This window comes from Phodopus roborovskii, unplaced genomic scaffold (assembly GCF_943737965.1).
Source record: "Phodopus roborovskii unplaced genomic scaffold, PHOROB, whole genome shotgun sequence".
In the NCBI taxonomy this organism is placed as follows: Eukaryota; Metazoa; Chordata; class Mammalia; order Rodentia; family Cricetidae; genus Phodopus; species Phodopus roborovskii.
Genome location: NW_026126418.1, coordinates 15899512 through 15913384, shown reverse-complemented (window position 1 = coordinate 15913384; position 13873 = coordinate 15899512). Strand labels below are relative to the sequence as shown.

At 39.0% G+C, this 13873-nt stretch overlaps 1 protein-coding gene across 3 annotated transcripts in view; it reads left to right on the top strand.

The window, feature by feature from the left end:
* Positions 1–13873, top strand: part of Ckap5 (cytoskeleton associated protein 5) — a 90841-nt gene that overhangs the window by 72840 nt on the left and 4128 nt on the right. For 2 of the 3 annotated variants that reach the window (XM_051184201.1, XM_051184202.1), the window contains exons 32-42: positions 145–338; positions 3213–3385; positions 3612–3635; positions 4731–4904; positions 5093–5213; positions 9040–9219; positions 10294–10481; positions 10911–10986; positions 12419–12607; positions 12690–12827; positions 13265–13348. In XM_051184201.1, the coding sequence (XP_051040158.1) occupies positions 145–338; positions 3213–3385; positions 3612–3635; positions 4731–4904; positions 5093–5213; positions 9040–9219; positions 10294–10481; positions 10911–10986; positions 12419–12607; positions 12690–12827; positions 13265–13348 (1541 nt within the window). The remainder of the gene's footprint in view (positions 1–144; positions 339–3212; positions 3386–3611; positions 3636–4730; positions 4905–5092; positions 5214–9039; positions 9220–10293; positions 10482–10910; positions 10987–12418; positions 12608–12689; positions 12828–13264; positions 13349–13873) is intronic. The other variant, XM_051184203.1, reaches the window with a different exon arrangement.

The window sequence follows — 13873 nt, the reverse complement described above, 5'->3', positions numbered from 1 at the left end:
GTAACACACAGTGTAAAAGGAAAAAGAAAAAAATCTAAAAGAGGCTAGAATAAGATTTTAGCACTTCATGTGTGTTCAGTTTGTAGAAGCTGCTATACCAAACATTTTTGGGTCTCATTAATCTAGTTATTTCTTCCTCAATAGAATGTCTGGAAGAGCTAGGTTGCCTAGTTGAGTCATATGGTATGAATGTTTGTCAGCCAACCCCAGGAAAAGCCTTAAAGGAGATAGCTATTCACATAGGAGACCGAGATAATGCTGTACGAAATGCTGCCCTCAACACCATCGTAACAGTGTACAACGTACATGGAGATCAGGTCTTCAAACTGATTGGAAATGTGAGTGATGTTTATATATACCTTTCAGTGTGCTTTGAAAAATATTCCCAGATTTCTTAGTTGTTGGGTTTCCTCCATCTCAATCTACCTGAATTTCATCAGTTATAAACTTAGCCTCTCAAGATATCCTAGAATCCAGGTACATTTAATGTTGGATATTTCTGCTGGGCTTAATTGAAAATCATCTTTTTTTTTTTTTTTTTTTTTTTTTTTAGATTTCCATTTACAGAGCTTTGCTTAAGATAGGAGAATGTTTTTGAATCAAGAAATCTCAGCTAGTGTGGGTTTTAAATTCTGTATGGCAGTCTGCTCTGTGTGGTTTGTTTGTTTGTTTGTTTTGTTTTGTTTTTTTTTTTAATACACTTTGATTTTAGTTAATAAGTCTGCTCTTGGGAACAATGTTGGATAAGGGCTAAAGAGTCTCAAGTTTCAGCCATACACTGCTGCTTTTCCAAGCACATTAGTTCTGCCTCTTGACTCCTTGCTTCCTTTGAGCCAGTCATTATTGTGGGTTAACCTCAGTCCTTTACTCTGGTAACTCTGTAGTAGCACCATTTTTAAATCAATGTCTTTCCATTATTTAATGAAATACTATGACCAGTGAAGTACAAAACAGAAGTTTTACAAATAACTAAAAATGGAAAGTCTTGCCCGTAGACAGTTTTTTTTTTTTTTTAAAGATTTATATTTATATGTATACAATAGTCTGCCTCTATGTCTGCCTGCATACCAGGAAAGGGCACCAGATCTCATTATAAATGACTGTGAGTGAGTTACCATGTGGTTGCTGGGAACTGAACTCAGGATCTCTGGAAGAGTCATCAGTGCTCTTAACCTCTGAGCTATCTCTCCAGCCCAGACATAATTTTTTAGTAGCAACAAACAAAGGAACTTTATTCATTTGTTTAAGATAGTTTGATGTATCTCAGGCCAGTCACAAACTCACAACATAGCCAATGAATACCTTGAATTTTTTAATTTTTTATTTATTTAGAGACAGGTTTTCTCTGTGTAGTAGTTCTTGAGCTCAATATTTTGATCAGGATGACCTAGAACTCACAGAGATCCTCTTCTTCCCTTACCTTCCACACACAGTGCTAGGATTAAAGGCATGAGCTACCATGCCTAGCCTAAGACCTGGAACTTCTGATTCTGCCCCTGTGTCCTGAGTGCTAGAATTACTAGTGTGCCACTATGTTCAATTATATATGATTCTATGTCAAACCAAGGCTTTGTGTATGGAGGTGAGCCTGCTATCAACTTAGCAACCATCACTACACTAATATTTTAGCATATTGGTTATAATTATTAATATTTCCTTTCGTGTCCTTTTCATTAATATGTTGTTGTTATAACTATGCAGATATTAATGGTAGTTGACTTAATAATATAGTGATTTGAAAGCTAGCAAGATAATTCAGTGGGTAAAGTAATTTTACACCAAGCCTGAATACCTGAGTTTGATTCCTGAAACCAACACAATGGAAGATTCAACTCCCACAAATTCTCCTGTAACCTTTATATGAGTGCTGTAGTACTTGTATGAGTGCATACACACAAAGCACACACATACCAAATGATTAAGTAAATGCAAAGAAGCACGTTTTAGAAATAATGTAGTAGTAAGCCAGGCAATCATGGCTCACCCCTTAAACACAGCACTCTTGCAAAGGCTCTTGTTTCAGTTTCCAGCACCCAGTGGTGGCCCACAATCATGTAACATCAGTTTTGTTTTGTTTCTTTTTTTTTTTTTGATTCCTGTTTTCAAGATAGGATTCCTTTGTGTAATAGCCCTGGCTATCCTAGAACATGCTTTATAGACCAGGCTGGCCTCATACTCAGAGATCCCCCTGCCTCTTGCCTCCCAAGTGTACCACTATGCTTAGCTATAATTCCAATTCTAGGAGATCCTAACCCAGTTCTGGCCTCTGGACACCTGGCACACATGTTGTAAATATAGGTATATGCAGGTAAACACATACATATAAAAAGATAAAAATATTTACCTTTAATCTTATCACTTGGGACACAGAGGCAGTCAGATATCTGTGAATTCAAGGCCAGCCTAGTCTTCAAAATGAGTTCCAGCACAGCTAAGGCTAAGCAGACAAATCCTGTCTTGAAACACTTGCCCCCCCAAAAAAGATACAAATCTTAAAAACAAACCAAACCTGCCTTTGTTTGGTATTAAATCCAGCCTGTTGTATTATGAGGAAAATATTCATAAAAGAACACTGACACATAGTTGAGCTTCAGTTCCCAAGAATAGTGAAGAAGATATCTATAAAAGAGACCAGCCTGTTAAGTGTTAGGACCTCAAGCAAAGTGAAGAAATTGAGAAGTAGCATTTAGAGTGAGGAGTCACAGCTAAACCAGAAAAGAAATATCATGGGGGAAGGACTGGAGGCAGAAATAGGAGACTTGTTATATATAGACTGGTTAAATAAAAAATACAAAGAAAAAGGGAGCCTGGTGGTCATGGCACATTCCTTTAATCCCAGCACTTGGCAGGCAGAGGCAGGCAGGATCTCTGAGTTTGAGACCAGCCCTGTCTACAGATCAACTCCCAGGACAGCCAAGGCTACACAGAGTAACCATGTCTTGAGGAGGGGGAAGCAAAACCAACCCAGTACTCCCCCCACCCCCTTGTGTTTTTGGAGACAGGGTTTCTCTGAGTATCCTTGGCTGCCCTGAAACTTGCTTAGAAGACCAGGCTGGTCTTGAACTTAGGAAGATCTTGCCTGCCTCTGCCTGCCAGTGCTGGAAATAAAAGCTTGTTCTCAAATACTGGGCTTGCAGTGAATAATTCTGGACTCCTCCTATTAGGACTTGTATTTTAGTAAGTGGATGTGCTAATAATTTGGATTTTTACAGCTTTCAGAGAAGGACATGAGCATGCTTGAGGAGAGAATAAAGCGGTCAGCAAAGAGACCCTCTGCTGTACCAGTGAAACAGGCTGAAGAGAAACCTCAGCGCATACAGAATATAAACTCCAATGCCAACATGCTACGCAAAGGACCTGCTGAAGACATGTCCTCCAAACTTAAGTATGTGAATATAAATAGTTGTCTGCTCAATGGACTTAGCTTTGTGTGCTCAGAGTTTGTCCTGTAACATAATCGTGAGTTTATGTCATTGTCATGCATGACAGAGTGTCTGGATAAATGTCTTATAAGCAAATGTTTAATCTTTCATTCTTCATTGTCTTTGTCTTTGTCTCAAAACCACTTCTAAATGGTCTTGTGCCTTCTTTCACTGCTTTTCCGTGGACAGAATTATGTATCGAACTTATAGGATGTAAGTACTGCCTGCTAATTTCTCATTAGCAGGGCTCTTATATCTTTCTAACTTCTGACATGGATTCATCCCCTCTGGAAAATGAGTAGCTTTTACAATAGGGCAGCAGAAGGTGGCCATAAATATCAGACCTCCCTTGAAAGTCGTCCTTATATTTGGTTGTGCTCAGGTTTCTGGTTTGTGTTGTTGTGGTTGTTATTTTGGTTTTCTGAAACAGGGTGTCTCTATGCAGTTCTGGCTGTCTTGGAACTCACTTGATAGACCAGGCTTGCTTATGCTTTCCAGAGTACTGGGATTAAAGGCATACACCACATAAGGCATGAACCCCAGTATTGCCTTTTAAACAAGACAGCACTATTTTTTGGCTATGCCACAAGTATATTTTTAACCAATTTGAATTTGAAAATTTTGTATAACTTTATAATGCTGACTCTGTTGCTGGGTGGTGATAGTGCACACCTTTAATCCCAGCACTCAGGAAGCAGAGGCAGGAGGATCTCTGCTTGGTCTACAGAACAAGTTCCAGGACAGGCTCCAAAGCTACACAGAGAAGCCCTGTCTTGAAAAACAAAACAAACAAACAAACCAATAAACAAAAAAACTGATTCTGACCTATCAAGAGTAAATTCTTTCCAAAGTAATGGCTATCTTTCAGAGTATAAAATACACTAAAAATTGCATAAGATACCTATGATTAGAACTTAAATACTGGTTAATTTATGGAGAGGGTACGGAGCACCCAGTCTACATTGTTAATACTTTGGCTCATAGTAGTTTGGAGTCTGTATAAGTATTTTCTTTCCCAAGTGGAATAGAAGTACAAGTTTTGTCCGTTTTTAGCAAATTAGAGATAATACACTTAGCCAGTAATGTAAGCACAAATTAAAGTTACCTGCTCTCCTTGGATAATCCTGAACCAGTGTTGTTACTTCAGGCACTTTCTTGAACTCAAGAACTTAAATCCTTAAGAGGGGCTGAAACCAGAAGTTGAACATCTGTCTTGAAGCTTTGAGGCAGCTAGCAGTGCTAATAGTAGTATCCTTATGTTTAAAAAAAATCCCTCTTAGTTCAGGAGCCTCTTTTTACTTCCTTTAGCCAAGCTCGAAGCATGAGTGGGCATCCAGAAGCATCACAGATGGTTCGCCGAGAATTCCAGCTGGATTTAGATGAGATTGAGAACGACAATGGTACAGTCCGATGTGAAATGCCAGAACTTGTCCAGCACAAACTTGATGACATTTTTGAACCCGTTCTTATTCCTGAACCTAAGTAAGTTTGGCCTCTTCATTTACATACAAACAGCTCATAATCATTAGAGCACATAACTGAAAAGAGCCCACTGTGGAAGTATGCCCTTAAGATGATTAAAACCTGGATCTTGTCAGAAATTGCATAATTGCCAGTCATTGAATGTCTTGTAATACATATTGAATTTTTCCTTTTGGTCTGTTCTCTAGGATCCGGGCTGTTTCTCCACATTTTGATGATATGCACAGTAATACTGCATCCACTATCAATTTCATTATCTCCCAAGTAGCCAGTGGTGACATCAACACAAGTATCCAAGCTCTGACACAGGTAATGGGAATACTTCCCATAATAGTGATCCCGTTGATGGTTTAAGAGACTCAGAAGGATAATGGCCCCACACTAGTGGGGTCACAGTGCCAAACCATTAGGCAGTGTTCAGTATTTTGTTGATTTTTTTTTTTTTTTTAAAGGACACAGGGGCCACTTAGTTATCATTTGCATCAGATTCCCCTGGAACTGGAGTTACAGTTGTAAGCTAACATGTGGGTGCTGGGAATCAACCCAGGTCCTCTAGAGAAGTAGCCTATGCTTTTAATTCTGAGCCATTTCTTCAGACCCCCAGAAGATAGATAAATATAGATATATAGATTTTTAAATCATTTTCTTCACCTAATAGTTCAGTTTTAAAGGTATAGATAAGGAAGAGCTAGGTTTGCATCTACTGTGGTAACAATGGGTGGGAGTGGGGAACCATGTTAGCTCAGAGTAAGGAGGTAAAACCAGAAAAAGGAAGGACTGGAGACAGAAATAGGACTGTTATGGGCTGGAGAGATGGCTTAGGGGTTGAGAGCACTGGCTGCTCTTCCAGAGGTCCTGAGTTCATTTCCCAGCAACCACATGGTGGCTCACAACCATATGTAGTGAGATCTGGTGCCCTCTTCTGGCAGGCAGACTTGCAGGCAGAACAATATATACGTAATAAAGAAATCTTTATAAAAACTACAGAGAATATGGGAGTCACATTTCTTATAATTAGAGAAGGGAGTCTGGTGGTGATGGCACATGCCTTCAATCCCAGTGCTTGGAAGGCAGAGGCAGGCAGGATCTCTGTGAGTTTGAGGCCTGCCCTGTCTACAGATCAAGTCCCAGGACAGTCAGGACTGTTAACACAGAGAAACCATATCTTGGAGGAAAAAATGTAAAGGGAACTACAAATACATAGTAAAATAAAAAGAACTCTGCATATTCCAACGGTATGTGTAAAGTGTTAGTAAATTACATTAAGGAATATACTGTTTATGCTGGGTGGTGGTGGCGCAGGCCATTAGTCCCAGCACTGAGGAGGCTGATCTCTGTGAGTTCGAGGCCAACCTGGTCTACAGAGTGTACAGAGTGTGTTCCAGGAGAGGCTCCAAAGCCACAGAGAAATCCTGTCTCAAAAAAAAAAAAAAATGCTGTTTATGTGATTCAAAATTAGAAAGGTATCAGTTATGTAATAAATACATTAAATATATTTCTTGTTTGTTTTTTATATTTGGCTTTTTGAGACAAGTTTTCTCTGTGTAACCCTGACTAACCTGGAGCTTGAGCTATACACCATTCTAGTCTAAACTCAACTGACATCCGCCTTCCTCTGCCTTCCTTGTGCTAGGGTCAAAGGCCTACAACACCACCGCCCAGCCGATTAAAGTGTATTTCTAATCCAAATCACAATAGTCTAAAATTTGAGAAACTGAGAGACAGTTATAGCACATGTGCAGAAGTCAGAGGACAGCTTATGAGAGTTAATTCTCCTGCCAAAAGGGTCCTATAAGAACCATGATCTAATCCAACAATTTTGTAATAGGAATGCTGGAGATGGGGCTGGAGAGACGGCTCAGCGTTTAAGAGCACTGACCACTCTTCAGAGGACCTGGGTTCAATTATCAGGACTCACATGACAGCTCACAACTGTCTGTAACTCCAGTTCCAGGGGATCCAATACCCTTATATAGCATACATATAGGCAAAACACTAATGTACATGAAATAAAAATAAATTAAAAAAAAAGAATGCTGGAGACTGAGAGTAAAGGAAGGGTGACAGCACTCAGTAGGTGGAGGCAAGAAGATCAGAAAGTCCAGTGCTGTTCTTGGCTACCTGGCAAATTTAAAAGGATGGGTGGTGGTGGTGCACATCTTTCCCAGTACTCAGAAGGCAAAGGTAGATCTGTTAGCTGGAGGCCAGCCTGGTCTATATTGAATTCTAGGACAGCCATGTAGAGAGACCCTGTCTCAAAAAGCAAAAAAAAAAAAAAAAAAAAAAAAAAAAAAAGATAAAATTGAGTGTTGGGTGTGGTGGTATACACCTTTAATCCCAACACTTGGGAGGCAGAAGTAGGGAGAGATCTGGTCTGCAGAGGGACTTCCAGGACAGTCAGTGCTGCTACACAAAGAAACCTTGTATCCTTGTATTGTATAATAAAATAGAAAAATTGAGACGAGTTGTTACTGTAGTTTTGTGTGAGACAGGGTCTCTGTCTGTTCTAAAACTTGCCATGTGGACCTTGAACTCAAAGATCCAAATACATCTGCCTCTGCATACTGGTATTAAAGGCATGTGCCACCATGCTGGGTGCATTAATGCATTTGTAAAGTACTGTATGGATTGAAAGTGTGGTTCATTGATACAGTACATACTTAACATGTGCAAGGCTCTCAGTTTAGTCTCCACCAAATGTAAACAAACAGAATGCTTCCTCTAAGAAATGACAATCTTTTCTCGCCCAGAAATAAAAATACAAGCAAATAAGGACATATATCCACAAAGATTTTAATTTGTTCATTGTAATATACAGTAGATAAATGTCTAAACTGGAAACACTGGAAATTCATCAGTAAAGGAATGATTGAACATTTTGGTAAACTCATAAACACTTATGCTGTTTGGGTTTTGTTTTTTTGGTTTGTTAACAGTTTTTAATTTTACCTTAGCAATTCTCAACTTGTGGTTGCAAACCCCCACAGGGATTGCATATTAGATACTTATATTCCAATATATAACTAGCAAATTACAGTTAATATGAAAGGGTTGCAGCATTAGAAAGGTTGAGAACCACTGGGTTTTTTTTTTTTTTTTTCTTGGTTTTTTGAGACAGGGTTTCTCTGTGGCTTTGGAGGCTGTCCTGGATGTTTTGTTTTTTGAGATGAGGTTTCTCTGTTACTGATGAAGTAGGCATACATGAAGGATAAATGAAAGTAAGGCCAATACCAGAAGGCATCATTCACCTTGAATTGTATATAAGTAGTACCCCATTGGAGTTGTACAGCATAACAATCCTGCTAAAAATATTTATTGAAGACCAACATACAGTATTTATGTCTCAGCATTATTTATGCAATTATAAAAATCTGCCTAACATACACAAGGCCCTGGGAAGATACTTTTATATTAGTATATAAGAGATAATTGTTTTCCTACAGAACACTTTTACCATCACCACAACTAATGTACTAAGTTAGAAAAAACACTGGTCTTGAGAAAACTGAGTTTTAGGTTTTGACTGAGTAGAGCTCTCTAAGCCTCATCTGATAAATGGGATCTTTTGTTTGTTACTTTCTTTCCATTTTTGTTGTTGAGATTGTTTTGTCTTTAAATTTTATTTGGCAATATTGCAGATCAAATTTCAGGACCATAAGCTTGTTTGGGGGTCTTGTTAAGGCAGAGGGTTACTTGTAGCTCAGAATATCATGGAACATGGCTCTGTATCCTAGACTGAACTCAAATATAAAATTCTCTTGCTTCCTTATCCTTCAAAGTGCATAGATTACAGATATGTGCCACTACTTTTGATTTTTTTCTTTTTATGGAAGGTTTAATATTAAGGCTGTCTAAAAAGTACCAAAAAATTCCTTTTAATAAATTGAACATTTAAGCATAGGGCTTATTCCCTGAACTAGTAAGCCTCTTAGAGTAGAGTCTCTGACTAATTCATTTAATGCTAAGTTGCTCAGTAGATAATACATTGAATAGTTAAATTCCTAAGGACTAGTTATTTATAAAGTTAGGCAAAGTAAGTGCTCTGCTAATGAATTTTCCTATAGAAATATGTCTTACAATGTCTTTCTGCCACTCATAAAGCTTAGAAACTACAGCTTGGAATTTTTGTTATCAGATTGACGAGGTCCTGAGGCAGGAAGACAAAGCTGAAGCTATGTCTGGCCACATTGATCAGTTTCTGATCGCAACCTTCATGCAGCTAAGACTCATCTACAGTACACATATGGCAGATGAGAAGTTGGACAAGGATGAAATCATCAAGTTGTATAGCTGTATCATTGGCAACATGATTTCGGTAAGACATTTCTGAAAATCTGGAGTTTCTCTTAGCGCTTTCAATCCACCCAGGTTCTCAAGTCAGTGCTGATGTTCAAGTGAGACCTGTGTCACTTGGTAGAATTATCCATGAGTCATGTATCCAGCTGTTCACTTTTTGCATTTCATGTTGACTAATTGTTAGGTGCTTCATCCAGCACAACTGGAGTAGAAGGGGAATGGATAAAAAGCAGAAATATAACCACAGAAAAGCTGGAATCCAGTGATTGTACTTTTGGATGGGGAAACCTCAGCACTCCAGAAGCTCAACATATTTATTATATAGAATTGAACAGAGGAGAGTTTTTGTGTACAAGATAGGAGTTATGTTACATGGCTAGATAAAGGAGAGGTTTCACTAATCTCTGTAGGAGCAGTCTCTATAAGGCAGTAGTGTTCAGGCTGTGAACATGGTTGATGAGGAGCTATAGGGGACATTTCTGCGCACACTATCAACACCCACACTTGGACCCCTAAGGAAGGCTTTGCCATTTCCCTCTTTTTCTCACATGGAGAAACTTTACCTTCCCTTAGGGCTGAGGCTAGAGTCTTTGATGTGGACCATGTCAACAGCATACATTTACTCAAAAATTTCTTCATTTAGAGCTTTCTCACACCTCACAGTTTAGCTGTAAAGTAAAATGTTTAGTTGCTTCCTAGTATTCTGCTTCCTGCCAGCTTTTTCTACAGGCAAGGCAGGCCCTATTTTGTTTTTCACAGATATCAAAAATACAGCAGAAAGGAAGCATACCAATTAATTCTTGTTATTACTGAAATGTGATAGTTGGGGTTTTTGGTTTTTTTTTTTTTTTTTTTTTTTTTTTTTTTTTTTTGATGCTCTGGGGTTTTAAAACTGCAATATAATTGTGCCAGGTACAAGCATGTGATCCTAGCACTTGGGATTTAAAGCTTAAAGTATTGGCCATCCAGGCCTATGTCAATATATAAATATAGCTGAATATTGACTAGAATATGCCAACTATGTTTTTCTTCTTTGTCCCATATATTAAGTTTTAACCTCCCTAACACACCTAACACACTTAGGACTGGATAGCTATTTCAGATAGAGAGCCTGGCCCGGGAGGCCTCCACTGGAGTACTGAAAGACTTGATGCATGGCCTCATCACGTTAATGCTGGATTCTCGGATTGAAGATCTTGAGGAAGGACAACAGGTGATTCGTTCTGTGAACCTCTTGGTGGTGAAGGTTTTGGAGAAATCAGACCAGACCAACATCCTCAGGTATATTATACCCTCATCAGTAAAGCTTGGGAAAGCATCTCATTTATCTACATAGAAATCAGGAAGTCGGGGTTGAGGGTGTGGCTCAGTGGGTAGTCTGCCTAGCATGCACAGAGTCCTGAGTTTGCTCCATAGCTCTTGTTAAAACCCAATATGGTGGCACATTCCTGTAATCCTAGCACTGAGAAGCATTCCACTCAGGTGGAGACAAGAGGATCAAACTTTTAAGTTTACATAATAAAATGATTTATTACTTTTTTCTAAACGAATCAAGTGTATTTCAGCCTAAAACTAGTAACAATATCTGACTTTTTTCTAGAGTAGGACAGTAAAATGTACTAGTTATAGTCCTAGCATTACATTTTTGTCTCTCAGAAACCCTGTGGAGGAAGTAGATTTAAGATTTATTAATGCTATTTCTTTTTTCAGTGCCCTGCTTGTTTTACTTCAGGACAGCCTGCTAGCAACAGCTACTTCTCCCAAATTCTCAGAGCTTGTTATGAAGGTAAAGTTGAAATGATTTCACCTCTTTCAAAGATATAATCACTTTTTTGTTTTTGTTTTGTTTTCAAGACATTTTTCTGTATCACCATGGCTGTCCTAGAACTCCTTCTGTAGATCAGGCTGGCCTTGAACTTAGAGATTCGCCTGCCTCTGCCTCCCAAGTGCAAGGATTAAAGGCATGTGCCACTAACCCTGGATTCTCCCTAAAAAAATTATTGCAAACAACAGGAAGAGCAAAGCCATCACAGTGCTTCACACCTGTAATCCCAGCACTTACAAAGTAAAACATAAGGACCAGGCTCAGGTACATAGTAAATTCATAGCTAGCCTTCCTCTAGAAACTAGAAGGCAAGAAGTTTGATTAGGCATATTTCATTTTGAGGGAGAGATATGTATGTATAGTCTTATAATAAGTGTGTGTGTATGTATAGTCTTTCGTGGAACTCACCAACATATTTCTGGTACTGTAGTGGTGTAGGATTTTGCTTCCTTAGATTAGATACGGTTAAGCAATCTGAACTACTCTGTTCTCAGGTACTAAGAAAACTGAAGACAGAATTTAAACTTTTTTTTTCAATATTTATATGTCCTTTTCCCCAGCACATACTCAGAACAGATAAGGATGATTCCTGGGACTTGCTAGCTAGCCAGCCAGCCTGAATCAAGAAGGTCCAGGTTAATGAGAAACTGTCTCATAATAGGAAGTAATAGAAAAAATTACCCTGTGTCCATCTCTGGTCTCCATATACATGCACACACATAATAAATTGGTACACACATAGATTACACACACACATCTAAAAATGAACCTTGAATTTAGAAAGAAGGTGATTAACCCATAATTCTTATCTGTGTTTAGCCACCTGGCTTAGTACCTTTTCTCAGTAAGGCATTCTCATATTGCTTCCTCTGCATCTGGTTGGCAACTGTGTCTTTGCCTTTTATCTTCCCAGAATTCTGTTTCTCTTCTTTTTTTTTTTTTTTTAATGGTTTGTTTGGTTTTATTTTTGGGGGGGGAGGTTCCTTTTTTTTTTTTTTTTTAAGATTTATTTATTTATTTATTATGTTTGCGGTATTCAGTCTGCATGTATGCCTTCAGGCTAGAGGACAGAGGAGAGCACCAGATATCATCATAGATGGTTGTGAGCCACCATGTGGTTGCTAGGAGTTGAACTCAGGGCCTCTGGAATAGCAGCCATTGCTCTTAACCTCTGAGCCACCTCACCAGCCCTTGGTTTATTTATCTTTATTTTATGTGTGTTGGTGTTTTTGTCTCCATGTAAGTTTGTGAGGTATTATATTAGATCTACTGGAACAGACAGTTGTGAGCTTTCATGTGGGTGCTGGGAAGTAAATTTGGTTGTCTAGAAGAGCAACCAGTGCTTTTAATCACTGAGGCATCTCTCCAGTCCCTTGTTTATTATTTTTAATAGTGTCTATGGAGAATGGTTCGACTATTGCCTGACACCATCAACAGCATTAACCTAGACAGAATTCTTCTGGACATCCACATTTTCATGAAAGTCTTCCCCAAAGAGAAACTGAAGCAATGCAAAAGTGAATTTCCTATAAGAACTCTAAAGACCCTTCTGCATACCTTATGCAAACTGAAAGGACCTAAGGTGAGTGAGAACAGCAATGAGTTTCTGAGTGAATTTTCTGTAAGGGTCATTGCTAGCATTTACATGTGCTCGTCTCCCTCAGATCCTAGACCACCTTACAATGATTGACAATAAGAATGAGTCTGAGCTGGAGGCCCACCTGTGTCGGATGATGAAGCACAGTATGGACCAGACTGGGAGCAAATCTGATAAGGAAACAGAAAAGGGAGCCTCTCGAATAGTGAGTAGCCTGATTCCCAAGGGGAAATCTTAGGAATTAGAGTGGTCAGTCTCTTGGTTTACACCTATAACCGTTTTTTACCTAAAAGTTTCCAAACACTCAAGTAGTGAACACATGCTTTTTGATCTCCAAGAAAGACTTCTGTGGCTATGCCCAAAAGCATCAATTGATCACTAGGTAAGTCCACTATGAGCTCTGCTTAACCAGGGAGGAAATGGGCCAAATGGTTCTCAAAGTTGATTTGAAATCCTTAGACTGGAGTTGATTTGAAATCCTTAGGCTGGACGTACTCATAAGAAGAATACTAAGTTTTGCAGCTTAGGGCTTTCTATACCAGTAAGGCCCATACTTTGAAATATTTTCTGTTAGTATCCATCCTTTCATTTGGTTTCAATAAATCAACTTTAACCAGTCCTCTGTGTTTTTCAATTTATTAGGATGAAAAATCATCAAAGGCCAAAGTAAATGATTTCTTAGCTGAGATTTTTAAGAAGATTGGTTCTAAAGAGAACACTAAAGAGGTGAGAATGAAAAGGTTAAGGCTAAGACTGGGTACTATAGCATGTAGTGGTTATAGCACTTGGAAGGCTGAGGTAGGAGATTGCAATTTTAAGACTAGCCTGAAATATAGTGAGACCCCCTAAAAGCAAAAATAAACAAAAAGGCAAGTAATGTGGTACACAGCTATAACCTCAGCACTCAAGAGACTGAGGCAGAGGGATTGCTGTTAAGTTTGAAGCCTATATGATCTACATAGGAAGTTCTGGGCTAAGGCCTTGTCTTAAAAAAAAAGGTGGAAGGACGACTGGATGGATGAAGTGAGGAGGAAAAAAAGGGGAGTGATGGCTCACGCTTTTAATCCCAGCAGAGGCAGGTGGATCTCTGTGCGTTCGAAGCCAGCCTGATTTGCAGAGCAAGCTCCAGGACAGGCTCCAATGCTACACAGAACCACCCTGTCTCAGGGAAAAGAGAGAGGGTGGGGAAGGGAATGAAAGGGATTAAACCAAATAGGTGGTGGTCTGCTTTGTGGAAAAGGAGCTCTAACT